Raw genomic sequence first — 27,073 nt, forward strand, 5'->3', positions numbered from 1 at the left:
GCCCCTCCTGGAAGCCGCGAGAGAAGGAAGCGGGGCGGCCAGCCGCAGGCAGGTCGGGCCTGGGAGGCGGCCCGGGCGGGCAGGAGAACAAAGCGCCTGACGCGGGGCCGGGCAGCGCCGCCACAGGAAACGCACGGCCAGGCCAGGGGACCCGGCGCCCGGCCCGCCCCTGCCCCGATCCCCTCGCCGGCCGGCCGCCCCGGGACGCGGAAAGTGAATCACTAATTAAAACCACTCCTCGGGCGTCCCAGGGCCGCGCTCTGCCGATTACTGTGATTGGGCTCGGGCGAGCGGCTTCAGGCGGGGTGGGCAGTGCGGCTGGAATCACTACTGCCTTCCGAGTCGGGCTTTGAATCCCGCCCAGCTCTAGTGTGGGACCCGGACAAGTGCCTGGGCTGGCGCCAAGCCTCCGCTTTCTCTTCTGCCAAACAAGGATGGCAGTGGTACCGCCCTCGTGGGATTACTTGGGAGTCTTTCTTTTTTTTTTTGCACAGCGCCTGGCAGAAAGTAGGTGCTCAATTAACAGAAGCTTTTGGTACTGTTATTATTGACAAATAATAAGCAACGATACTCTGGCTCAAGGCCCTGGCCTGTTACACTCTCCCCAGCCACCAGGGTGTGGAGGAGGGGAAGAGGGACCCGAGTTGAAGGATTCAGAGAAACGAAATTAGGTGTTAAATAGGAATGGGGGGGGCGGGGGGAGAATAAACAAACGGGAATTGGGGGCCATGCTTCCTCCTCCCAACAAGGTATAATAAATGCAAATCACCCGCCAGGGCCTCGCCCCCAAGCAGGAAGAGCTGTCCTCTTTAGAATGAGGACCAACCCCGCCCAGCCTCACTCCACCTGCCCAGTGGAAGCATTATACAAGTTGGCTATGGGGGTGGGTAGGGTCTCGGCAAAGGGAAGGGTACATAGAGCAGGACCAGCAGGGAGCCACTGCCGGTAACACCTTCCACTGGGACACCCAGAGGAAGCAAGTGTGTGAATTCACAAACAGGCACACCCAGGAAAAGGCGGGGGGGCACCAAGCAGCACCTGGGGGAGCTCAGAGCCCCACCCATGCCCACACCCCACCCTCATTTGTTACATGCAGCTCTTGTGCCTATTCCAAAAGAATATAATCTTCCTGAGATGCCAGAGCCATGAGGCCTGGCGCTGATGAGGCAGTGGGTTCAGGAGACTGTACCTCTCTGCGTAGTTAAAACAACGCTGCAGCCCCAGCCCTTCCTTGGCCGGCTGCATCCCTGGTCCCAGACAGCAGGTACATGCAGGCAGGGAGCCCCCAAACCCCTCGAGGTTTACATCCAGCAGAAGGGATCAGGACCCTATGTGCTCCCCAGATTCACAGCCATGGATACCTTTGCCTGTCAGGCTGGGATGTGGTGGCAGAAGGGGCTAAAGAAAGAGCGTACAGTTGGCATTTCTCACTTACACACATATATTCACACAGCCTGTTTTCCCTTTGGGGCTGACAGGGCCCCAAGCACCCTTTGCCAGCTACCCAGAGGTGCCAAGGGATCCCACCCAAATACCGTGGGAATCCCAGACCATCACTCACCTTACCCACGAGCTTGCCTTTCCGGTTCATACACAGGTAGAATTCCGTCTCCTTGCCCTTGATCCGGACTTGACTACCGAAGGTGTCTGTCTCCACTAGGAGCTGGGCTTCGAAAGGCAGAAGGAGAACAAGACACATCTGTTTTACCAGGGGCAATGAGCCTTGACCCTGTCCCTGATTCCTCACTGCTCCAACACAGGCATGGGGGAGGTCTCACTGGAGCGCCCTGCCCCTTAGGGAGATGAAGCTGTCTGCCATTCGTTCTCCACCCTCAGCCTCTCTGGATTCCACTGGGACCTAGAGGTCTCCAGCTGGATGGGTGTTCTGCCCCTTGTGGCTAAACACCAGTGTGCCCTTCTCCCCTCGTCACCCACCCCCGCCGCCCCTCACCTGTTCCCCAAAACGGGACAGACAGCCATATGAATAACCTCAGAGAAGTAGCAGCGTCTGGAATGAGGGGACAGACAAGTGCACGCGAGTTTGCATGGGTAGGCACATACCCTACTTTGGGGGACATCATGCTACTTCCTCCAAAATTTAGGTCAAAGACCCCTTTCCCCAGAGCAAACATCTAGAACCCCACTACTGTCCCCTCCCCACTCCACGCTTTTGCCACTTGAAATAGGGAAGGTCCAGGGAAGGGAGATTCAAGGCCCCTGGGAAATGAAGGCCCTCTTCAGCATATTCTACTTTCCTTGGTCAAGGCCCCAAGGCTGCAAGGCGGCTAACTTCCAGGAGCCCAGAAGTCCCAATCAGGACCCAATATCCCCTAAAATGGAGTAGGAGACCCCACAGTAAACCACCCCATTCTCCACAGAGCCTCCCTCAGGAGAGAGATGTCCAGAGCTAATATTCCAAGGCCTGACTGAGCAAGAACATCAAATGGTCAAAGGGTGACTGTCCCTCAAATAGGCAAGCCATGTCCAGATCCCTCTCTGTCCCTCTGCCAATTCATATTTTCTCCCCAGTAAGGTGCTGTGTGACTTCGGTAGACCATGTGCCCTCTCTGAGCTTTCTCTCCTCTCTGGACTTGAATTCCTGTGCCTGGTTCCCTGGCCAGCACCTCCTCCCACTGCTGCCTTCTTTGCCTGTGACCCGCCCCCCACAATTCTCACCCTCCCATCTCTGACCCTTTGCATCCCAGCACCTGCCCCTCCCTCACCCACAAACTTTTAATTTCAGTGACAAGGGACTTGCTTCTCCATAACAAAAATCATAGCCCTAAATACAGCATCCTTGGAGCCACAAAGAGTGCACCTCAGTGCCCCTAAAATACACTAGGTATGATTTTAATAAAAAAATGTAAAAATGTATACCCTGGTGCCCTGCTGTGAAAATTAAAACCATCTGGAACTCAGGATTTCCAATAATTAACCTAGCCCTCCTTTGACACCACTACTAATTAAAATATGAGACCCCACCTTTCCAAGGAAAATAAGAAGAATTTACATAAAATTTAAAGATCTAACAAGAATTCAGTAATTCTAGAAACAGGGAGAGTGGGGGAGGCACATTCTTCTCTCCAGCTTCCCCCCATCCCTAGTAAACACTAAATGGAGAAAATTCAACAACGGTGAGACAGGGGGTTAGGAGCCCTGCATCCTCCCCGCTCCCCTTCATTCAAACTCCCTATAACTGTCCCTGGGACCCAGGGTCAAACGTCAGAGTGGCCTGGGGCTTGCTTTCTGCATCTGCCCCACACAGGCTAGAGGTCGCGGGTTCAGGAGGGTGTGCAATTTCACGGGCTCCTAAAGAAGACGGCACATGTAAAGAGAAGGCCAGAGTTTTGGAATGGACAGAGCTGGCTATGAATCCCTGGTCCCACTTGCCAACTATATGACCCTGGGCCTCTGTTTCCTCACCTGTAAAATGGGTATAATCAGCCCTAATCTTCAAAAGTTATTGTGAGGATTCCACATAATGAAGGCAGAAAGGGCCTAGTCCCTTGTTCTCAGAGGCCTGGTAAGGCAAGTAACTGGTGTTTAAATTTCTTAATAATTGCAAAACAAAAGTGTTTTCTCCTAAAACACACACACACACACACACACACACACACACACCATATTGGGGGAGAAATCAGATGTGTGTAAAAGGGCAGAAGGAGAGCCAGACTTGCCTCCCCAGGCCAGCCCTCCGACCTGAACTTCTTCAGCATCCTCGAGGGTAGGAGGCATCCCACACTGAGAAGTGAGGGCATCAGAAAATGCTTGGGCTGGACTTATAGGGTCTGATTCCATTTCTGGAGTTGCAGTGTCGGGCTGTGTGACCTTGAGTAAGCCACAGCCCTCTCTGTGCCTTACCTGTGCAAGGGGGAGGGGGAGGCTTAAGCCTATTCTGATTCTCCCTGGGATTGGGGTAGAGCCTAGGAGAGGGGTAGAAATGGGAGACTGCATGTAGGAAGGGGGTTAGGCCCCAGGACTGCAGCCCAGGCAATCCCGAGGGAATCTGAGGGGAAAACCGCTCTGTCTGCCCCTCTCCCAACATGTGCCTAGACCTCTGACCTCAGAACATTTCTTACCGTCCTTGCTCCCAAGTGAGCCCCGTGAAGTCACATATCACCATGAGCGTGGGTGTCTTTGTCCCCATTTTACAGTTTAGGAAAACTGAGGTTCAAAGGAGGAACCCAGCAGGTCTACCTGACTTTCTGCTGGGGTCTGGGCTCCGGGGCGGGGGGGGCTAACTCTGAGGAGATGTAGTTCCCTGCCCCCCGACCCCCAGTGCTGGTAAGCCACAGCCCACCACAGGAAGCTCTGGCCTTTGCCTGAGCTGTCCCAAGGGCCTGGGGCCTGGGCTGGGCTGCAACTCCACCCCCGCAAGCGTCGCTGCCCCCACCCCAGCCTGGGGAAGGTCTGCTCCAGGTGCCATGCCAGGGAGCCAGAAGTCTGTTCTCCCCGACCACAGCAAGCCTTGCAGTGACCTAGACTCCACTCAGCGCATGACATAATGAGGAGGGAGCTGGGCCAGAATTATGTAAAGTCTGCAGGGAGTACTAGCAGCAGCAGTTCTCAGAAAGAGAGAGAGAAAGAGAAAGAGAGAGAGAGAGAGAGAGATGGAGAGAGAGACCCTACACACCCAGGGCAGGTTTGCTCCAGAGCCTACCTTGTCCTCAGCATCATGTTCCCCCTTCTCATGACCCAAGCCCCCAACATGCAGCTCTCAGGAGCTGAAAACCTCATCTGGGCTCAGATCCACTCTCGAGGCCTGTACGAGGCCAGGCAGGAGGAGTCTGGAACTTTATCTGGCTCCACTCCTCGTCAGACCGCCTCTCCAGGCATCCCCTCCAGACTGCACAACTCAACAGCCTCCTCCCCCTACCAGAGAGATCCTTTAAAAATACAAAATTCATTCTAACTCCCTGCTAAAAACCTCCTAGTGATCTCCAACTCACTTAAATCCAAGCTCTTCATGGGGACCCATATGGGGCACATGCTCCGGCCTCCGCTGACCCTTCCTACATCCCAACCTCGCTCACAGCCCTCTAGGTAACAAGCCTCCTTGCTATTCCTCTCTGGCGTACCAAGCACACTCCCACCTCAGGACCTTTGCACTTACTGTTCCCTCTACCTAGAGCTTCCCATAGTGGCTTCTCTTCTCTTAGGTTGCCACTCAAATGTCACCCCCTGAGAGAGGCCTTTCCTGGCCACACTGTCCAATGTCACACCACCCTCCCCCGGGCCAGCTCTACCCAGCCCCTGCTCCATTTTCCTTAGAGCTTTTCTCCAAACTGTCTTAGTTGCTACCTTTTTAGATTCTGTCTCTATTCACCGGAAGGTAAGCTCCACCAGAGCAAGGATTTATCTGTCTTATTCACCACTGTGATTTCGAGCCCACACTTGGCTCATAGTAAATGACCAGCAAGTAAATTTTAGGAAATGCATAAATGGCTTTGTGAAAGAGATATGAGTAATACTATTTTAAGGGTTAAAGAAAGCAAGGTACAGGGAGGTGAGGGGGCTTGCCCAAAGGCACCCCGCTGGTCAAAGCAGGGCAGATGCTGGGAGTCAGTCTGGCGCCATGGTCAACACCCTCAGCCACTCTGCTCCCCTCTGGCTCTTTGGCGCTACCCCTACTCTCATTAGAACCTGGGGCTCCCACCCACCCATCCCCAGCTTCAGGATCACCATCACGTACTCAGGCACGCTGTGGGACAAATGGAAAAACCCTGCTCCCCTCTGGGCCAGGCCTGGGTGACCTCCAAGGTGGCTTTCAGTTCCGTCTCTCTAGAAAGTATCAGTAGCTTACATTTATTCAGAGCTTATCATGTAGTGGGCACTGTTCTAACTCCCCTCTATGCACGCTCTCACTTACAGTATCCTTACAATCATCTCCCAAGGTTAGAACTGTTATCTCCATCCTCAGATGACAGGTGAGAAGATTGAATGCCAAGGTTACACAGTTGACGGAGCTACGACCCAGGCAGGCTAACCCAGAAGTCCCACCCTGTCCACTCCTCGCTTTACCTTTCCTCTGCAGCAGCTCCTGTCCCCGGGGGGGGGGGGGGGGGGGGGGGGAGTGAGTAAGCGAAGCTGGGAAACTCTTTGCTTTGACCTCACTTCCTTGAGGCGGAGGACTATGGGTTGAGATGCTCACAAAGCCCTTTCTATTAAAAACCAAAAAAACCCACACTTTTCTTCTTCCCTATTTTCCTTAAATGCTTGAAGTAACAATGCTCATTTAAAAAGAACAACTAACACTCTCTTGAGCATTTACCACCTGTCAGGCACTGTGCTTAGTCTAAATGTGCAATGCCTCCTTCGATCCTCACAACAACCCTTTACCTATGAGGTAAGAACTATTACACCCATTTTACAGATGAAAACACTGAGCCAGTCAGTTGTTTGCCCAGAGTCACACAGTAGGGCCAGGATTTATACACTGGCAGAGTAACTCCAGAGGCAGTCTGAGACAGACAAGAGATTCAGAGGTAGGCAGAATGGGACAGACATCATGCAGACCAGCCATGGTGGAGAAAAGGGAAGTGACATTGATTGACTGATTGAGTGACTGACTCCAGTGTGATTCCCTAGTGGGTCCTCCCAGCATGTGATCCAGGGCCTCAGTTTGAAGGGTGTGTGTTGGTTTGAAGGGTTGGAAACAGCAGGGGAAGATACAGAGAGGCAGCCAGAAGCCAGAGAGAAACACAGTAGAGAGACACAGGAGACAGGAAGCAAGGAGAGGAAGCTGGAGAGAACAAAGCTGGAGAATGGGGATGTCTACGCCCCCCAAGCCTCAGGCTAAACCACCCCCTGCCAAGACCTGCAAGCGCAGGAGTCAGGACCCTGCATGAGGTGACCGGCAGCTGGCTGGCTGCTGTGGCTCTAGTGCTGACTGCATGCTGGCCACTCTCCAGGTGTCCTACAGAGACAAAATGTCCTCGCCACAAAAGGCACTGGGAGGTCATAGCAAAGCAGTCCTCCCTTCCTCCCCTCTGAAGGTGGACCAGGTCAACAGGAAGGGGTGAGGAAAAGGAATGCTTTCTGGAGATGTTGCCACGTCACTGTCTATGCACGCATGTGCACACACACACACACACACACACACACACACACACACACACACACGTCTTTCTCCCTAAATTCCCCTTCTCCTAAATTCCCCCAAGGAGGTTTGCAGGCCACGTGGGTTTGCTGGAAAGGAAGAGGGGCAAAAAATCAATAGGATTGATCAGGAGCTATATTTAATCCTAGCCATAGCGCTAGTGTGGCCATTTCAGCTGCAGAGTCAGCGAGGTGTGAGGGATCACTCCTCCCTGGGGACAGAAGTTATGGGACATGAGCTCAGAGGGCAGAGGTTTTAATGCCCCTTCCCTGCTGCGAAAGCCCTAGGGGAAGCCAGGTCTGCGGCTCGCTGTATCCCCACTGCGCAGGGCTGGCAGGCTGGAAGGCTGGGAGGGAGGGCTAGAGGACAGCAGACGAGAGGCTGGGAGTACTGATCTTCCAAGTTTCTTTGGAGTGCCTGAGCTGTGTCAGGCACCTGCCCAGCGGGGAGCACTTCCATACGCGCGCATGACTCGCCCGTGCATTCATCAGGCTCAGGCGTCTACTGAGCACCTGCTTGCGGTTGGCTCTGTGCATGGTGATACAGCAGCGGACAAAATAGACCAAAGCTCCCGACCTCAAGGAGTTTGCATTGTAACAGGAGAGACAGAGAGCAAATAGCCAAATCCATAATAGACTATCTAGTAGCAATTGGTGCTAAGGAAGAAAAATATGCCCATGAGGAGACAGAGACGGGAAGCCTCCGGTAAGGAGAAACTGAACAGAAGCCTGAGTGAAGGCAGGGAGCAAGCCATGAGGGTGTTTGGGAGAAGAGCATCCTCAGGTCAAGAGACCAGCAAATGCAGAGGTCCTTAGTTGGGCAGGGGGTCTGCAGCCGTGTGGCAAGGAAGGGGCGGTGCAGTCAAGGCTGGAGGGGTAGCCAGGAGCCAAGCCATTCAGGGCTCTCCCACTGATCCAAGAATTGGGACTTTATTCTAAGTAAGACAAGGATCTTTGACAATGCGGTGACACGGTCTTATATTTTGGACGGCTACCTGGGGAAGGGGCATAGGGCATCAGACTCAGAGAGCACCAGCCCTTGCTCGTTTCTCCAACACAGCCCTCCAGCAGATGCCAGAGCAAGGGAAATGTGGACGAGAGGACCCTACCTCACCCTGACTCTTGCCATCTGCTCAGCAAAAGCCCTGAATCACCCCACGTCTTTCGATGTGAATCATACGCATCAGTCCCTGATTACCCTTCAAGTTGCTTCACAATTATTTTATACATTCATCCAGCAACCTTTAAGTGGGGACCCACTTTCTGCCAAGCCTTGTACTGGACATGGGGACACACAGAAGGGTCACTATGTTCAGGGAGCTCACGTTCCCAGAGGGGCAAGGCTGAGCAAGGGATGCAGGAAGCTGGCTCAATGGAGCAGGCCTATGCCGAGGCTGAGCCCTCATGACCCCGCACAGCAGCACCACAGCTGGAGTCGCAGACTGATCCATGCCTGAGGTCGCAAGGAAGCCATCCATCGGACTGCTAACTCCACACCCTGCACCCAGCCCCCATTCATGACTCCAGGAGGGACTGAGGAGGACCCACCGTCACACTGGAGGTTAGAGAACTAGACTCTTCCCACTCAGAGTCAGCCCCTGAGATGAGGCAGGGTCCCTGGCCTGCGAGCAGCAGAGGCCTGTCTCACCACTGGATCCTCAGGGCTGTAATTCTGGGCCAAGTGAGTGAGGGATCCCAGTTCAAACTGAGAAGAGACCAGGCCACACCCACCAAGAGGGTCCAAAGATCCTTCCTCCTCTGGCCAGACAGCAGCCCGAACAGGCAGTCCTGCTGCTTGGAATCGTGTTGAAGAAGCCTCTTAAGCCTGCAGCGGACATGCCTGGTCCCCACTGATGAGAGAGAGATAGAGACACGGTTCCTTCCGGAAGCCCCAGGAATCAGTTCCTGAGGCAGAAACCTCTCCCAGAGTCCAGGATGGTACCCCCACCCCCACACAACAGCAATGAATTCAGGCGGTTATTATTTCTATTTTTGCTTTAGTAATCATACCATCTTTCGGCATTAGATATGCTCTCATTTCAATCAGCCTATTTCCCAGAAGAGCATACAGGACCAGAAAGGCTAACTCAGACCCTAGGTCTCTAGCTCACAAGTGGTGGAGCTCAACTGAAATCTTGTCTAACTCTGGAGTCTACCCGCTCAACCTCTCCAGAGGTCACCTTCCTGGCTAACACAGTCCCTCCCCTGACCTGCTCCAACGCTGTTCCGAGCACAGTTGGTCCTGGGAGCCTGGCCTACTGTAGCACGTTGGGTTTGTGCTTTATTTTCCTTTGTTTCTCAAGTAGAAAAACCCTTTTTCAAGTGAGAACTGGCAGGACTATCCAATCCTGGTGCATATCAAAGCAGCATCGCTCCCGTGCCACCATCCCTGGTGCCAGGGTCCCCACCTGCTCCCAGAGTGCAGACTCCATTGGCTCCAGGCCTCCTTCTAGAAGACTCCAGTTCTGTCACTGGCAGCCCTGCTTCCCACAGCCATGAGGACCCAGTGCCTCCACACCTCGGGCTTCAGTGCATCAATCTCAGAAGCCGGTGGCATGTGGCTTTCTCATCCGCACTAGGCGGAGGAAACTGAGCCCGGAGCCAGACATGGGTGTCCTGAGCTCCTCGGGCTGCCCCATGACACAGCTGCAACAAAACCCAGGTGTCCTGCATGGCCCAGAGCTGTTTCTTCAACCTGGTGACTGCCTACAAGGCAGATGTGACCAGGAGTGAGGGCCGGAAGGGGAGGGACCTGCCTGAGCCACCAGCCTGCAAGGGGTCCCACTACCTAACTAAACCTCCAACTTTCTGGCTCTCCTACTTGACCCTCCAGAGCCTGGCCCACCCTCAGAGCCCTCAAAGTGCTCCGGGAGAGCTCCAGGGAATCACAGGGAGATCCTCTTGCAAGTCAGCATGGTGTGGGAGTCCTGGGTACCACAGGCCAAGAGCGCCTGGGCAGGGCACCCGGACCAAGGGGGGCCTGCGCCCTGTGCCTGCCACTGAGTCTGAGACCCTGAGCGTCTCCCAGGGTTCCAGACTCCAGGTGTTTATGGGGATTCTGTTTATACTTGGGGTTTGCTGCAAGTCCCTGACTGCATTATAACTGCAGAGGGATGCAAGCCGTGGACCGCATCATTCTTTCAGCTGCACGGAGTCCTGAGAAGGAGGGAGCAGGCTTTCAGACTGTCCGGGGCGGGGGTGCGCCTGGCCTGACTGGGGACTACTGGCTGCCCATCCCCCCACAGGCAGGGCAGGCCCCTAACGCAGCCCCATCCTCCAGGCTGGCTTGGCCACATAAATCACCCTCCCAATAATATTTGTATTGATTATCTAGATTGGAAGCCTCAATTGGCTCCATTGTCTCACTTCCTCTCCCAGGGCTCACAGATGGGGTCCCTTTGCCTCATCTGCGTTTCTAATTCAACACTTAAATGAAACAGCCTCAGCAGCCAGGAAAGCCCCGCACTGCCCTGGGTGTCAAGGGGGTGGAGGAGTGATAAACATACTCCTTGAGAGAGCATGATCAAAGCAGGGTTTGTAGGGCTGGAGAAGCCAAAACGGGCGAGTCCCTGGATCATCAAAGTGCGGTCCACGCGCACCACCTGGGCATGGGTTAGACAGGCAGAGCTCAGGCCCCACTCCGGACCCACCGAATCAGCATCAGCATTTAACAAGAACCCTGGGTGATTCACAGGCGTGTTCATGTTTAAGAAGCACTGCTCTAGTCTGACCCTTGTACTGTACAGACAGGAAACTGAGGCCCAGAGGAGGTGAAGGGCTCGCCTGATGTCACACAGTAGGTGAGATCCCCTGAATCTCTGGCTCAGGCAAAGGAAGCGAGAGGCAAGTAACTTCTGGAGTGAGGGGGTGGCCATTTCTGGACTCCTCTCCCTCCTGAGCTCCTACCTCCTGTCTCAGGGCGTGGACAGATGGCTCAGACCAGAGTCTGACCCCCTTGTACTCTCCCAGCCTGGAGGGGCCAGTGAGAGCTCCGGGGACTCCCCAGGAGGGCACCTCCCTCCCGCCCGGATGGCCAGCTGCCCCCTTCCCTGGCAGTGAAAGGACAGCAGATCCCAGGGAAAAGCACCACCTGGGTCTGCCCAGCACAGCGGGGGGCACGGAGAGACAGAGGCCCAGAGAGGACCTGGGAGAGGTGGGGCGGAGGGACTGCAGAGCTGTGGTCTGAGGGAGGGAGGCAGGGAGGGCATGGAGGGCGGGGAGGGGGAGACAAGAGGTGGACCGAAACAAAGAAGGGAAGGGATGAGTACCGGGAAGGAGGGGAGAAGGACTCAGAGAGAGGGACCCAGGATAAAAGCAGCAGCAGCAGCAGCAGCAAGACTGAGAAAGGAAGAAGGGGAAAGAGGGAAGGAGGGAGGGGAACGGAGGCAGTAAAGAGTGATGGCACAGAGAGAAGGGAGGCAGCTGGCCTGGAGACGGGGAGCCCGGCCCGGCCCAGCCCTGCCCGGCCTGGCCGGCCCCAGCCCCCAGTGACGGTGCAGCTGCCGCACTTGGGCCCTACCATGAGGTCAGTCCTGCCCTGGGGCAGAGGGAAAATAAATGGTGTCCAAGATAAAAGGTCCAAGAAATTATTTGTCTGGTTGTCATGTCTTGACTGCAATGGGCAGGGGCCGGCGGGCAGGCGGGACATCATCCCAGAAAAGCCCAGGCTGGCAGGCCCACAGTGCTTACACAGGACCCCAGCCCCAGCCCCGCGCCTCGGCCACCCACAGACCCAGCTCCCCTGCCCAAGGCTGGGGCTCGGGACACCTCCCACCCAGATCCTGGCCGAAGAAGGCCAGAACCCATGGGGCAAGGTCAGCCTCTCCCAAGACCCACTCCAAGCTCTGGGAAACTGGAGTCCTGTCTGTTTCTCTTACTGCTGAGGGTATTTGTGGGCTGGGGACCTGGGGAGGGAAGGGAAGTCAGCGTGTCTCCTTCCTCCCAGCTCCCTTGCAAAGGCAGCACGAGGTGAGTGATGGCTCCCAAACATCTCAGAGGAGGGCTGGACAGTTTCAGGGTCAAGGGCAGGTCAAAGGGACCATAGCCCAGGGTGCTATGAGCACCACCGTTCCTCACAGGTGTACAAGCTCAAGCTCACAGAACACACACCCGTGCACACACATGAGCACCCACCCTCACACCAGGCCAACTTCCAGCATCCTGGGCAGCATCCAGGTAGCATTCTCTAGAAGCTCCCACCTCTCTGAGCACCTGAACCTGGGGCTGGTGAAGCGATGCCATGGGGAGCACCTACGGCAGACCATGCCCAGGTAAGCCACTGGCACCCACAACCACTGGCATTTACCAGCAAAAGCATTTTAGAGTCACATCTTCAGTTAGGACTCCCACAAAGGCTCTCAGGGGTCCCACTGTTGCATCCCCATTTTACAGATGAGGAACCCGAGGCCCAGAAAGGCTCAGTGCCAGGCGCAGGGTTCCACCACGGGACATGGCAGAGCTGGGATTTGAGCCTGAGGTCTCAGAGGGGCCCCGTAAGGGGGCAGGGGGTGGCACCTACCATACTTGTCCCCGTCCTCGCCGCGGGCACTGATCCTGCGGCCCAGGACCTGGATGTGCTTCCCGCTGGTCCGGCTGTAGAGCTGGTACAGCCGCAGCTGCTTACGGCTCACATCGTCCCGAGCCCGCGTCTGGTTCTCCACGTGGATGCGGAAGTCCACGTTCTCCTCGGCCGCCAGCACCTGGGCAGGGAAAGGGGCATCAGTGGCCTACCTGGGAAGTCCTCGGTCCCCTGCCTCTGGGAGCCACATGCACAGCAAGGAGCCAGAGCCCCCTCTGTGCTGGCTCTGTACCAGGCCTTGGCACAGACTCACACATGCCCTGTTACCGCCCCCATTTCACAGATGAGGCAACCAAGTCTCAAAGAGAAGAGGCACGTTGTCCAAGGCGGCCCAGCCAGGAGGTGGCCGAGCTAAGCATCCGGCCTCAGTCTATGGGACAACAAAAGTCACTATCTGTCCCCCACAGCACCCAGTTAAAGAAAGCAGTGTGCAGTGGAGGTTCTCATCTGATCGTGGGCACACAGATGCCTTCCCAGTAAAACAGCAGAGCAGAGCCCCTGCCCCGACCACATTCCAGGTGGCCCCAAAGACAAAGTGAGCAAGTGGGGAGTAAAGTACCAAAATGGATATGCAGGCGGGAGAAGGGGCAGGCATATCACCGTTGTTTGGGGTTGTTGGGGCACACAGCAGGAAGGACAGAGGCTGGCAAGTCACCCTGGGAAGGAAGGGGCCAAAATCTGTCACTTGGCCCCAGGAGCTGAGGCTGGAGCTGTTCTCTCCATGTCCAGAGAGTCCCCATGCTCACCCACACTGACCCAGAATTTGCCCACAGCCCTGGCCTCTCTTGAAGACTTCATTTTGCATCTCCCACCAAAAGTCCCCCGGTCCCCAGAGATTTAGTTCATGTCTGACCACATCCTCCAGCAAGCCGCCTCTGGCCATGCCAACCTGTGACTCTCCAGTCTCACTTCCTGAACATGGCCTCTCACCTGGACAACTTACAGCCACCTGCTCACCAGCCTCCTGTTTCCCACTCTTGCCCCCTGGTTGTCTGTCTTCCACCAAACCCAATAACTTCGTGCAATGCTCCCCCTTCACACGCTCCAGAACTTCCCATCACATTTAGACAAAGGTCCCCACCATGGACTCAAGGGCCTTCAGATGAGCCCCCCCCTCCATCTTTTACCACTTCCTCACCACCAGTTACACTGGCTGCCTTATTATGGTGCTGAGGATTCCAAACACAAAGCATACCTGCCTCAGGCCCTTTGTACTTGCTTTTCTCTTGGTTTCAATATTCTTTCCCAGATTTCTACATTCTGGCTCCTTTACTTCATTAGGGTCTCTGCTCAGTGTCACATCCTGAGACAGGCCTTTTTTGACTGAAGGAGCCCCCACACCCCTGTCACTCTCTATCTCTCTACCATGCATTGTTTTTTCTAACACTGACCAACCTGACATAACATCTATTTATCTGGGTTTTGTCTGGCTTCCCCTGACTAGGCTGACAGCACCATGAAAGCCAGGTCTGTCTCTGTCTTGTTTGTTGCTGTATTCCCAGCATGTGGCACAGTAGAAACTCAAATATTTATCTAATGCATGAGTGAATAAACAAATGAACACTGAAAAGATGTGGAGTTCTGTCACTCCATGTAATAGTAAAGTAGGCTTTCCTATGCTTTCCTTTCCTAAACGTATGTCTGCCCCGTCCTGTCCGAACTGAATAATCCTTGAAGCCCGGACAGCATTCTTGGTTTGCTCAGTGTGCCCATGGGGTCTGACATGACGCTAGGCATGTAGGCCCCACTCAGCCCATGGCAAAGATCCTGGGACCAGGGCTGTCCGAGCAACTGTCTCACCTCAGCTGTGAGCTCTCAAAGGCAGAAACTGTGTCTTCCTCATTGCCACATCCCATGCCTAGCCCAGGTCTCTGTCCCCAAGCTGACCGACACATGTCCTCTGATGCTAGCCTGGGCCCCGCAGCAGGACCACAGTACTTAACCTTCACTGTCATCCTCAGGGCCACATTATAGGTGAGAAGACGGAGGCCCCAGAGCCAACCTGACAAGGTCACGGTACAGGCAAGGGCAGAGGTAGCCCAGTTATGGCTCCAAAGCCCTCCGTTCAGCCCCACTTCCCAGGCATGATCGGGAAGAGGTCCCAGATTCAAAACCCAGGGTATGCAGTCCCTAGCTAAGACACCCTAGGCCAGTCACCAACCCCTCTGGACTGCAGTTTCCTCACGTAGAAATGAGAGGAATGCTAGTGGGCCCCACCTCGTGAGCTGCGGTGCAGATTAAACATCTAACGTCTGAGAGCAGGCCTGGCACCGAGTAAGTACTCAGTAGGCGGCACTGAGAGGACACAAGGGCGCCCTTTAAGAGCTCACAGTGAAGCCCGCAAACAGAATCCTCTGGAAACACCAGCAGACCACAGTCCTCGTCCCTACACAACCTACCATCTCCATTTAACAGATGTGGAAACTGAGGCTCGGGAAAGCCGGTTGCTTCGAGCCGCACAGCCAGTGGTGTGGCTGCCGGCCCACCAAGGGTGCACTGCTTACTTCAGTTATTCTCGATGGCCAGCCCTTGTCACCATTCCCAGCCAGGGCCTGACACCTGGGACCCACCCCCTTCCATATCCTGATGCTCAGGGAGGGAAGAGCTCCAGCAGCCCCTGAGGTTCACACCTGGTGGGCACATGTCCTGAAGACCCCCATCCATGGTCCTTGACCTTTCTGGTATGACTTCCTGAGGTAGCCCGGCCCTGTCCCCTCCCCCAAGGGCGGGCCTCCAGCCTCCTTCCCTGTCCTCCAACTCTCCTCCTGCTCACAGGAGACCTTATCGACCAGAGGTCAAACCAATCTCCTTACCCTGGGTCCCCAAGGGGAGCTGCCCTGCCCCAGAAGCCAGCCTCCCATTAACGATTTTCTCCCTGGCCCACTGGACAGAGGCAGTGTGGGTGACCCAGGGTCAGCAGGGGCTATCCGGTGGCCCTTCCCCAGGATGTGGGGGGAACAATCTATCTTGCCCAGCTTCCACCATTTAAGCCACATTCTGTGGTCACATCCTTCCCAAGGGAGGGAGCAGGGGTGGCCTCTGACACAGAAACAGAACCCATCCTTCTGGAAAGGCAGAGAGACCCCTGGGCTCCCTGGGCAAGCCCTCTGGGGAGCCCCAGGCCTTTGCACAGGTCAGGTCCTCTGCCCAGCTGACACCTACCCTCAGGTGCCTCCTCTGGAAGCCTTTTCGGCCCCCCATCCCCCCGCTGGGTTAGGGCCTCTGGACACCACTGTAACGGCTCATTGTTCCCAGAGCATGAGCTTGTCCTGCTCATCCCGGGCTCTCCAGCTCTGGCCCCAAGAGGTGCCCAGCAAATGTGTGTTAAGTGACGGTGGTGAGGATGAGGGAAACCCAGAGGCTGAAATCAGCCCCATCCAGACACGCTGAGTGCCCGACAGAGCGCTGGCAAGGGGTGTTTTCCGAGCTACCAGACTTCCCTCCAGGCACTGCACTAGGGAGCCTGCTAGCCATGGTACCACCTATAAGTCCCACAGCCACTCTTGGAGGTGGGCACCAGGGAGAGCTCCCTTCATAGCCTGGGCCCTTACGGCATCTCTCTGAGGCCGCGGAGCGGGAACATGGACATGCAGAGCTCCAGTGGCTCTCGGGAAAAATCTCTCCCTCCTTCCCAGCTAATGGGGTGGCAGGCCCCTTGGCCTCAGTGCCTAAGAGGGGGCCTGCCTTCCAGGCCTTCCTGGAATAGTCAGAGCTGCTCTCTGCCGGCTAACGCCCCTCCAGGTACACAATCATCTGCTGAAAAGCTGCAGGGTGAACAAAATCAGACTGGCACAGCCCTCACTAGGTGAACAGGGCTGGCAGAGACAGGATGCCTCTGTGGGCACAGGAAGGCACCTTCTGCCACTCTGCCTTCCCCTCCGCCCATGCCAGATTATCTTTTGGGTCGAAGTAGCTTCTCCCACAGCAGGATGGCATATAGTGGGGTCCCCATGCCGCCTAAGACCCCCAGTTACCACCCCCCTGCCATGCCACTGGAGAGTTTGGGCTCCAGTGGAAATATTCACTCCCCAATCCAGGAATTGCACAGGCCTGACAGGTTCAAATCTCCCCTCCGCCCTGGGTCCACCAGGGTCCCAGGCCCTGGCAGACACAAGGTGCCCAGTGGGGCAAAGCCTGCCACCTTCGGCCTGGCCTGCAGTCTTCACCTTGTGGAACCCGGCTCTCTAACACACAAGGCGAGTTTGGTTCCTACTCCACACCCTGCCCGGCTCCCCACCTCACATGGCACCCACTCAGGGACCTTTACAGTCCAGCCCCTCCTACCTCTCCTCACCTTGGGGTGAACCTTCCATGGAGTGATCTCAGTGCCCGCTTCCAGACATCAACCCGGGTCCCTGCCTCCCAGGGCATCCGTCAGCCACAACTACTCCCTCTGGCTGAAGCTCTTGGCCTCATGGACCCACTCATCCTTGGAAGACATGTGTTGGGGCTCCCTGTTCCTTCCTGGGCCCCACTCCCAGCTTCCACAGACATCGTCACACACATTACATGAGTGTGCACACACCACACATGTTCAACAATGACATGACCAGCACGAATTGACCTCCAGGGTCACCTGGCTCCACCCTCAATCTCCACTTTGTTTGATTTCTTTTTTTCTTTTTTAAGTTTAATTGGGGGGGGGGGCAAAGAGAAAGGGCGAGAGAGAATCCCAGGCAGGCTGCTCACTGCAGAGCCTGATGCCGGGCTCAAACTTACAAACCGTTAAGATCACGACCTGAGCTGAAACCAAGAGTCAGACGCTTAACTGGCCGAGCAACCCAAGTGCCTCAGTTTGATTTGTTTAACCCCTCAGTTTTCTTACTAGCAGATTGGGAATTGTTTATAATACCTATATCGGGAGCGCCTGGGTGGTTCAGTTGGTTGAGCATCCAAACTTCAGCTCAGGTCACGGTCTCCCAGTTTTTGGGTTCAAGCCCCACATCAGGCTCACTGCTGCCTGCTTTAGGTCCTCTGCCCTCCTCTCTCTCTCTCTGCCCCTCCCCTGCTGTATGCATGTGCTCTCTCTCTCTCTCTCTCTCTCTCTCTCTCTCTCTCAAAAATAAACGTAAAAAAAAAATCTATCAAGGCTCCTGGGTGGCTCAGTCAGTTAAGCGTCCGACTTTGGCTCAGGTCATGATCTCACAGTCTGTGGGCTCAAGCCCGGTGTCGGGTGCTATGCTGACAGCTCAGAGCCTGGAGCCTGTTTCAGATTCTCTGTCTGCCTCTCCCCCACTCACTCTCTGTCTCTGTATCTTAAAATAAAATAAAGAAATAAAAAATTTAAAAAAATCTATCTCAGAATAAAAGACGATACTAGTAACAACAGCCACAATTTTTTTCTTTTTGTTTTTTCTTGTGTTTTGTTTTCCTAACAGCCAAGACCTATTGAGGGCTTCCCTCTGGGTTAAGGAGCACTTTAGGTAAACTGTCTTATGGGATTCCCAAGGATTATTGCCCCCACTTTACAGATGAGGGAACTGAGGCTTAGAGAGGTTACATCGCTTATTCCAAGTCATGTACTACTGAGACAAGGAATCAAGATTCAAATCCATCTCAGTCTAGAGCTCAAGCTTTCCACGACTTCACCCTTGCCTGCTTTCACTCTCTCCTCTCTCCACCCCCTCCTCTACCTCTATTCAGGATGGCAACTGGTTCTGGCCACCAGCCATCGTTGGGGCCGGGATTGGAGCAGGGATTAAACATGAAAGGGCTGAAGGCCTTGAGCTCACTCCCCCTACTCAAGAGGAGGATGGGGTCACACTGCCCCCTCCCGCCCAGGTCCCCATCCTTGAGGCCTCATACAATCCATGCCCCAGTCTCCAGGCAGCCTGCCCAGAAAGGGAGGGTCTCCCCAGTCCCAGGAGGGGCAGCCCACAGACTTCCGGCCACATTCCACCACCGCCTGCCTCCGCCTCCAGCGATGCTGCCAGCCCCGCTGAGGGCATTCAGAGCTTTTCCAAAGTCTCAATTCACCCCTCAGGGAGTGGTCCTGGGTAAAGTTAGCCCTGCTCTCCATCCCCAAATGCAGCTCCCCTCAAGCTCTTCCTAGAGAGCGGGACTGGACACAGGCCCAGGAGTGGCTGCCAGCCCCAGTGCTCTGTGGATTCTTATTATTCGTGAGGGCGAAACCAACGTTGGCTCCCACTTGCTAGGTACTTGCTTTGTGCCGGCACCTGAGCTAAGCACCTTGCAGGCATGGTCTCCTTCCTCCTCACACAACCTGGGCCGGGCAGATGATTCCCAGCCCTGTGACAAAGGGAGACACAGAGAGGCCAAGGGACTCACCCACGTTGTACACAAAATGACAGAGCCAAGATCTGAACCCATCTCTGGCTCTAGATCCCATGAATTTTCCCCAGCCTGCATCTGCAGACTGAAGGGGGAGGAGGAAGGCGGAGCCCACCTTTGGATCTGAGTTTGGCTCTGATTCACGCTTCCACCGCCCTTCAGCCCCGGGCTTTTCCCTTCTGTCCTGTCGCTGCCTTCCCTACACCCAACCCACCCAGCCAGAACAGTGAGGCAGTAAAGGGCCCCCCCCCACCCCCAGCCTGTCCATTAAGCTCCCAGGGCTACCGAGGTATTGATTGGCAGGGCAGAGCCATCAGCATGGGAGGGGGGTGCTGCCACCCAAGGGGGCTGCCTAGAAGCCCCTTTCCCCACACATCAGCCTTCCTCACGCAGATCGTCACTATGGGTACCGCTGGCGGTCACCCCTGGAGCCGGCCTGGGGAAGGAGGCGGGACCTGTACAGACCACACTCCCTTCTTTTATTTATTTTCCCCTTTGCTCCAAACCCTGTCTCAAATCTCTGTCCCTTAAAGCATGTGGGTGGGGAGAGTGGTCATGCATGCTGAAGAGATAAGAAACAAGCCCTTTATTCTGGCATTCAATGCCTACCATGGCCTTTTACATCACCCCTCTTCCTAAGCCTGATGGTTCACTTGGTTTGGAGTCCCCTGAGCACAACAGACTGTTCCCGGTTTCCATCTAGAGGTATTCCATGTGCCTGCGATGGCTTTTCCACACACACACACACACACACACACACACACACACACACTCACTCGCACATGCACATGCAGGTTCACAGCATCTTCGCCTGCCTTATTCTTAATCTGAAATTCAAACTGGGCATCTCTGGCCATATCCTCTTGCCCCCAGTCTGGTTTCAGGGCCCTTCACCAGGGTACCCATGGCACCCTTGAGCCCACGTCCCCCTGTACAGATCCGTCTGATTTCTCTCAAGCCCCCAAGGGCTGGGATAGGTCCTGAGCCCCGTTGCCCCACACCTGGTGCCAGGAGGGACCTGCCCCAGAGAAGCTAGGGCCCCTCCACTCACCCCACTTGCCAGGTCTGTGCTGTGTGCCGCAGGGCCCTCAGGATGGGTCCAGCCTCCCTTGACTCCCAGGAACAAGCCTCTAGACGCACCAACATCAAGTGCCCCATTGTCACTCACATTATTTAACACTTACAGTGATGGAGTTCTGGGCCCTGCATGCCCCCAGGTGATCACTCTCCACCCTCACAGCAACCCCAAGGGAGGTGCCACCCTGGAGCCCGCAACAGAGAAGAGCCACCTCGAGGCAATTTGCTCAATCTGCAACCATCAAGTGGCCAAGGCAGGGTGTGCCCTGGTGGGCTGGAGCCTGAGCCTGAGCCTGAGCTCCATTGCGTCCCTGTGAGTCCCACGGAGAACACACTGCGTCGTGTGACATGACAAAGTGAGAAGAGGTTCCAAGGCAGAGGCACAATGGGGCTGCAGGAGGAAATGAAAGCTGACCAAAGTGTCAGCCCACAGTCTTTTCACAGGGAACACTTTGAGGAAAAAACTGAAGCCTCAGACGCCTTCTTGGCATCCTCTGGAAAACCCAGTCCAAGGCCGCCCGGGCAGCGGGTGTCCCTTAAATGTCTGCTGATTGCTAATGAGGAGCAGCACTGTAACTGAGTGCCTACTACATACTTGGCCCAAGACATGATTTCAATTACACCTCCTGGGAGTGGTATCATCATCCCTATTTCTCGTGTGATGAGGAGGCAGAGACTCAGAGAGGTTAAGGATCTTACCCAAGGCCACACAGCCTGGGAGTGGTGCCATGAGGATTAAATGCAGGGTTAAGTCCAAAGCCTGTGTTCTTGAGTTGGACAAGAGGATGCCTGAAGTCATTGATGCAGGGACTGTATCCTTCCTAGCCTTGCTCAGCGCCATGCAGCATGGTCCCCACCCCCAATGGACACACAGACCAAGTAATTGACTGAACGATTACAGTCACTCATTCTGTGTCAGCCACTGTGCTCGCTCCTCTGTGTGCATCATCCCATTTAGTCCCCACAATAGCCCTTAAGAAGTGGGTATCTCTCATCGCCCCCACTTTACAGATGGGGAAAACAGAAGTGCAAATTGTTGAAGGCGAAGAAATTTGCCCAGCAGCACACAATTCAAACCAAGGTCTCTCCTAGGCCAAAGCCCACCTGCTCAAGCTCCAGAGAAGTCACCTAGCTCACTCACTGATATTCAGGTGGCTTAACTGAGGCTCAGGCAGGGAGGTCATCCAATGAGCCAGTGACAAATCCAGGACCGATCCCAGGGGTCCTGAGGGCATTTCTGCTCTGTGGCCCACAGGAGGCTTAGATGTCCAAGCAGTAATATCTGAACACCTCCCAGCCCCTGCCAGCAAGCCTGTTAAAGCCTGAGGGGCCCGTTGACCCACTGATGTTCCAGAATAAGCCCCGGACTCAGGCCCAAAGCGGAGATGACAGGCCTCAGCTCCTTCTGAGGCCCAGTGGGTATCCCCCAGCCCAGGCCGCCCTGGCAAGGCCCTTGGCACTGCCCTATCCCTGAGTGTCCTGTCAGTCTGTGAGTGGGGGGCAACCAGACCCAGTAAAAAATGCCAAGCACACAGAGGTAGACCAGAAAACCTGTGCCCTCAGAAGGGAAACAAACCACCAGGAGGTGACAGTGCCCTGGGGAAGGGGGGCTTACCACACTGACAGGGGTGTGGGGCCAAGGGGCCCTCCCCAAACGAGAGGCACAGGGGCTAGAGCCCTGGGCAGAGGACCAGGCTCTGCACTGGCCCCAGCTCTCACCCTTAGGAAGCAGGGACTGTTTTGTCGGTTGTTTTCTTCCCATTCGACACGTGCAGAAGCTGAGAGCAGAGAGGTTAGCAAGCAGACACTTGCCCAAGGTCACACAGCGAAGGTAAGGCAGTGTGACAACAGGGAACCAGGCTGGTGGACTCCAGAGCCCTTAGGCTGCTGTTTAATAAGCCTGGGGCCCAGAGCCGGGTGACCCAGAGCTGAAGCCAGCTCTGCCTCTCTCCTGCTCGGTGGACAGAGGCAGGGTATTTCGTGGCTCTGAGCAGCACTTCCTCGTCTGTAGAATTCCCTGACTCCAGGCTGGTTGTGAGGCGTAGCCTCCGCGATGTGACAAGTGCCTGCCTGTCACATAGTGAGTGCACAAGACAAGTACTGAAGTGATACTGTCAGCTTGATGTGCCTGCACCCTGATTTCCCACACCTATACTCCCACTGGAGGATGAGAGCAGGACCAAAAGCTCCTGCTAAGGACAGGAAGTCTCCTCCCTGTGCCCCTCTATCTCCCTTTGGGGCCCAACATGCCTCTGAGCTCCCCCAAGCCTGCTGACACTGGCAGTGCCAACCACGAGAAATTTTAACAATCCACCTCCTTATCTCCAAACGGGTGATGCTCCCAGGCAGCAGGAACGCTGGCAGGGTGCCCCCGCCCCTTCCCTGCTGGGCAAGCAGCTGGGAGGGGAGTGCTGATTCCCCCAGGTCCTGCCCTCCAAAACACCCACCTCTGGCTCCGGAACCCTTTCAGTCCAGAACATTCCAGGAAAATCAGGGTCTGCAGATTCTGAGTCAGGTGCTCTTTCTCGGAGACACCTACCGGGGCTCTGATCCTCACGGCTGATGGAGGCCCTATCATGAGAATCCCAGGGGGAATCTCTCAGGAACCCTAGCATGCCTCTGGGAACCCCTCTTCCCCACCAGTATTCTTTCTGAACAATTTCAGTATTATTTCTAAAAAAGTTAGTCTGGTGTCATGGAAAGAATACAGGATCTTGATTCCGGAATCTTGAGTCTTGGCGTTGGCCTTAAACAAATCCCTTCCCCACTCTCTGCCTCAGTTTTTCCAACTGTCACATGGAAATATTACCCTTCTTACTTCAAGAAGAAGAATGGTAAGAAGAAGGAAACAAGCTTCCCAATGCAAGAGCCTTGGAGTCTTCCTTGGTTGGATATTCCAGCCTCTCTGCACTTCTCAGGAGGCAGGATTAAAGGAACTCAGGTTTAGGGGCACCTGGGTGGCTCAGTCGGTTAAGTGTCCGACTTCGGTTCAAGGCATGATCTCCCAATCTGAGTTGGAACCCTGCTGACAGCTGTGCTGACAGCTCAGAGCCTGGAGCCTGTTTCAGACTGTGTCTCCCTCTCTCTCTCTCTCTGTCCCTTCCCTGCTCTCACTTTCTCTCTCTCTCTCTCACTCTCTCTCAAAAATCAACATTAAAAAAAAAAAAGAACCTCAGGTTTATCTGGCCCTCTCCCCTCCAGACTGGGTGCATCTTGAGGCCAGAAACTGACTAGTGGTGTTCCTGGGGCCAGCAAGAAGCAGGTTTCCAGCAAGTATTTGTTGAATGAATACCTGACCAGATGGCAGATGGGCAGATGGATGATGTTGCTGCCTTAAAAATTAAAAGTGCTACTCAACGGGATAGCTTCCCATCATCCTACGTCCCAAAGGACTCTATCTCTGGCTTTCCTATTCTAGCCAATTAGAAGAAAGGTTCAAAACCTCACTGTGTGTGTGTGTGTGTGTGTGTGTGTGTGTGTGTGTGTATGTGCGTGCGCTCTGGGGGATGGTCAGGCCAAGAGGGGGCATGGAAAGAAACTTCAAAACTTGACCACACCATGGGGTGAGAGAGGAAGTGGTGCTGTGGGAGTGACAAGAGGTGGGTGGCAGGAGCCCCCCTTCCCTGGCTCGCCTCGAGCCTGGCCTGTCTGGGGAAGGCCAGGACCTAGCCGAGCCTGGCGGTAGGAACAATGTCAGGCAGGTGCCGGCCAAGCAGCGTGAAAGGCCCAGCCCGGTGTCATTGTCAGCGCTCAGCCAAGTGCAGAAAAGCAATTTACTGGTCACGCCGCCTGCTCCCCTCGGAAATTTTTAAAATTCTTCCGATTTGCGCTATCTGTGGTGTCCCAAGTTGTATGGAGAAGGGATTTTATTAAATTCCCAGCTTACCGCTTCCTGGGGTGGCCAGCAGGGGGGAGGGGGCAGGGCAGGGCTCACCACAAGGTGGGGGGGGTGGAGCGGAGGGGGAAGGCAGTGTCTGGCATTGACTGTGCTCTCTTGAAAATGTGGCTGGAGATGGGGGCTGATGGATGGGGAGAAGGGAGAGGCCCAGAAACTCCAATTGCTAACACTGGAGCAGTCCCCCAAAACACAGAGGTGGGGAAGGGCAGGGCATAAGTGCATGCATGTCCAGGCAGAACAACATACATACCCTCCTGGGAAGGTGAGAATTTCTAAAACTTTCCCCACACCGATCCTGTGTCACTTCAGCCTCAAAGCCACCCCTTTCCCAAATGATGAAGCTTACACTCACAGGGGTCTACAAGTAAGGAAAGATGACGCAGGGACTCAGGTCCAGTCCGCCAGAGTGTAAAGCCCCGAGCCCTTTCCACCACGCAGGAAGGCCTCCCCTGGCCCCTGCTCACCAACGGAGCCTTCACCACCCCTGCTAAGAGCACCCTGCAGGGATGTATCTGCTCTCCTTAGCCTCCTTAGCCTTAGACCAACACCGCCTCCGCAGGGGGTGGACCTAACACTCCCAGCAACCAACACTCCCACCCCTCATCTCTACCACTCACGGCCACTCCACTTTTGTCCCTAAAGCATGAATGGGAACAGAAGCCTGCTTCTAATCCTAGGTGCTTTTGAAAATCGGTGGAAAGCTGACAATCCTCTGGAAGACATGAGCACATTTGAGCACCATTTTGGTGCAACGTTTCAGGGGCCTGTTTCCTCCATAATGCCACCTTTAGATACTCTCTGGGTGCACGGACCATGGGTTAAATTCAGCCTTATGGCAATTTGGATGGGGAAGGCTGCCAAGAAAGGAAGAGGTACGAGAGGGGAGAGGAGGCTCCATCACCTGCCTGAAGCCCCAACCCAGATGGACGTAATCCAGATGTACCACCCAGCTCCTCCCTGAGAGGCTGGCTCCAGCTCTGGCCAGGAGGTGGAATGCAGAGTCCCGGCTCCCTCCCTCCTGCGTCCCCAGAGAACACAAAGACCACACTGCAAGCCCTCCTGGGCCCTGCTTTAAGGACCAAGGAGCAGCCAGCAGCAGGAGGCTGGGGCAACAAAGTCCACAGCCTTTCCCCTGTCTCCAATGCCCGTTTCATCATTGCCTCACCCCTGGGTGCAGCACTTAGGGAAAAGAGCTCCCATCCAGGTAAGACCAACAGATCCCCGGAAGTGACCCTGGGACCTGCCCTCTGCTTGGGGACTCAGCTGTAAACCAGGCAGGCCATGCCTGGCACTGGCCTCTCTCTCTGATACCAGCCACTCCCCACCCCTGCCTCCGCCACCATAGGGTCACATCTGCTTTGGCAAACAGCCAGTTTTAAGTTACTGACTCCAGTTATATTGATTCAAGTAGTCACTGGGGACCCGAGCCTGACTAACAGGAGGCAAGAACCCATCAGTACGTCTGTCTAGCCATCCATCCATCCATCCTTACAAACCCCAGCCCCAACTAGCTGCCCCCAGCCCAGTGTCCATCCTGATAGTAAGGATCCTCTCTCAGGAGTGGAAGCGGAGGTAAGCAGACTCATCACCACACCAAACACTGAAAGAGGCTGCTGAGTCTCAACAGTGCTCAACACTTAACAGCCCTCCTTAGGCCATAAAGCTGGGAGAGCCACCATTTTCCTCGCTCAAGGCTCTTTTCCGGCACTTGTGGAACCCAAAAAGCTAAAACCTAAGCATCTTCTCTAACCCTGCGGACACCTGCCTTCAACCCAGGGGGTAAGGGGCAGATAATCTTTTTTGGCCCCTATCCAGCTCCTCCTGGGGCCCCTCCCTCGCAGCTCTAAGTGGGTGGGGGGCTGGGGCAGCTGGCACTTCCTATTCCCTTTCTCTGTGCCCCCCTCCCCAACCATGCTGAGGCAGTCCTGGTCTGGTTCTAATCGGGGCTCAAGTCGCTCCCTCTTCCCCTCTTCTCTTTCTCTGCCCCCTCCCCTTTTCCTTCATTTCCAGGGCTTTGGAAGCCAGAGCGTTCCAACTGTCTGCGTGCCAAGACCTTCCCGAGTCTGAAAGCTGCTGAAGTAACAGATCAGATTTTAGCAAGTGCTTTCCAGGCTGAGCGCCAAGCCCTCTTCTGATTCACAGAGAGCGAGCGAGCGAGCGAGCGAGCGAGCGAGGAGCAAGGCGGGGAACAAGCCGAGGGCTGCACCACCTTGAGCGAGGGTGTGCAGAACGTGGCCAGTTCCGTAGAGGCTTCAAGGGCAATGGACCCTCATCCCAATCGCCCGTCTCTGCTACCTCTCACCCAGTCTCCTAGAGAGCGCTTTCGCTCACTCGCTCTCTCTCCTGCAAACGCCTTTGAAACCACAGAGTAATTTACAACTGAAGCTTTCTCCCTGGACTCAAAATCCATTCGGCTGAAAGGAGCCTTTTTGTTTGGAAGAGCGAGCGGGGATATTAAGGGACGGTTGGCAGAAAAAAATGCCCAGGTCCCAACTCCTAGCCTATTGGGGGGCATGGGGCTTGGAGCTGGGCACACTGCAGCGGCTGAGTCCGGGGATCTCCTCCCAGCCGAGGCCGACAGGGGCCGCGCCAGTCTGAGCCCTGCAGTACAGCTCCTTGCCCTTGGCTGGTCCCCCGCCGACGCAGGGCGCGCGCGCGCGGAGCCGCCCTTTGGCGCCCTGGGAACAGGTGCACTGGGCTCGGCGCCCAGTAGGGGTGGGGCACAAGGAGGGGGCGCGGCCCGAGGTAGGGGGGTCGACCTGTACCGAGAAGCGGGGGCAGAGGGAGATCAGAGTCAGGATCCCACATACCTGTACCTGGAAGCACAGCAGCAGGAAGTGTAAACACCTGCGGAAGAGAGATGGAGAGGTGGTCAGTGGGACTTGAAGGAGGGGGCACGCGGACAGACCGACACGCAGTCGGAAAGTCAGACGAACGGCCAGGCGGGCAGACAGAGTCACAGGCACTCGGACAGACGGCAAGGCAGGGTAGGCGGCCCCGCGCGCGGGCGCTTACAGGCAAGTGCAGGCGGTGGGCGCTGAATACATCGCTGGGCAGGGGGGAGGCGGCGGCTCCTAGCCCAGCCTGCACATGTCCGCTCCGCGCGGCCGGGACCGGGCGCCTCCGCCGCC

The 27,073-nt window shown here is 55.5% G+C and overlaps 1 protein-coding gene across 2 annotated transcripts in view; it reads right to left on the bottom strand.

Moving 5' to 3' along the window:
• FGF18 (fibroblast growth factor 18) overlaps positions 1-27,046 on the bottom strand; it is a 33,437-nt gene extending 6,391 nt beyond the window's left edge. The window contains exons 1-4 of one of the 2 annotated variants that reach the window (XM_029941491.1): positions 26,958-27,046; positions 26,759-26,789; positions 12,617-12,797; positions 1,562-1,668 (exon numbers count right to left, since the gene is read on the bottom strand). In XM_029941491.1, the coding sequence (XP_029797351.1) occupies positions 1,562-1,668; positions 12,617-12,797; positions 26,759-26,789; positions 26,958-26,989 (351 nt within the window). In that variant the 5' untranslated portion in view covers positions 26,990-27,046. Of the gene's footprint in view, positions 1-1,561; positions 1,669-12,616; positions 12,798-26,752; positions 26,790-26,957 lie in introns of both variants that reach the window. The other variant, XM_029941490.1, reaches the window with a different exon arrangement.
• Positions 27,047-27,073: the final 27 nt, after the last annotated feature.

The sequence above is a fragment of the Suricata suricatta genome, chromosome 6 (assembly GCF_006229205.1).
Source record: "Suricata suricatta isolate VVHF042 chromosome 6, meerkat_22Aug2017_6uvM2_HiC, whole genome shotgun sequence".
Taxonomy (NCBI): Eukaryota; Metazoa; Chordata; class Mammalia; order Carnivora; family Herpestidae; genus Suricata; species Suricata suricatta.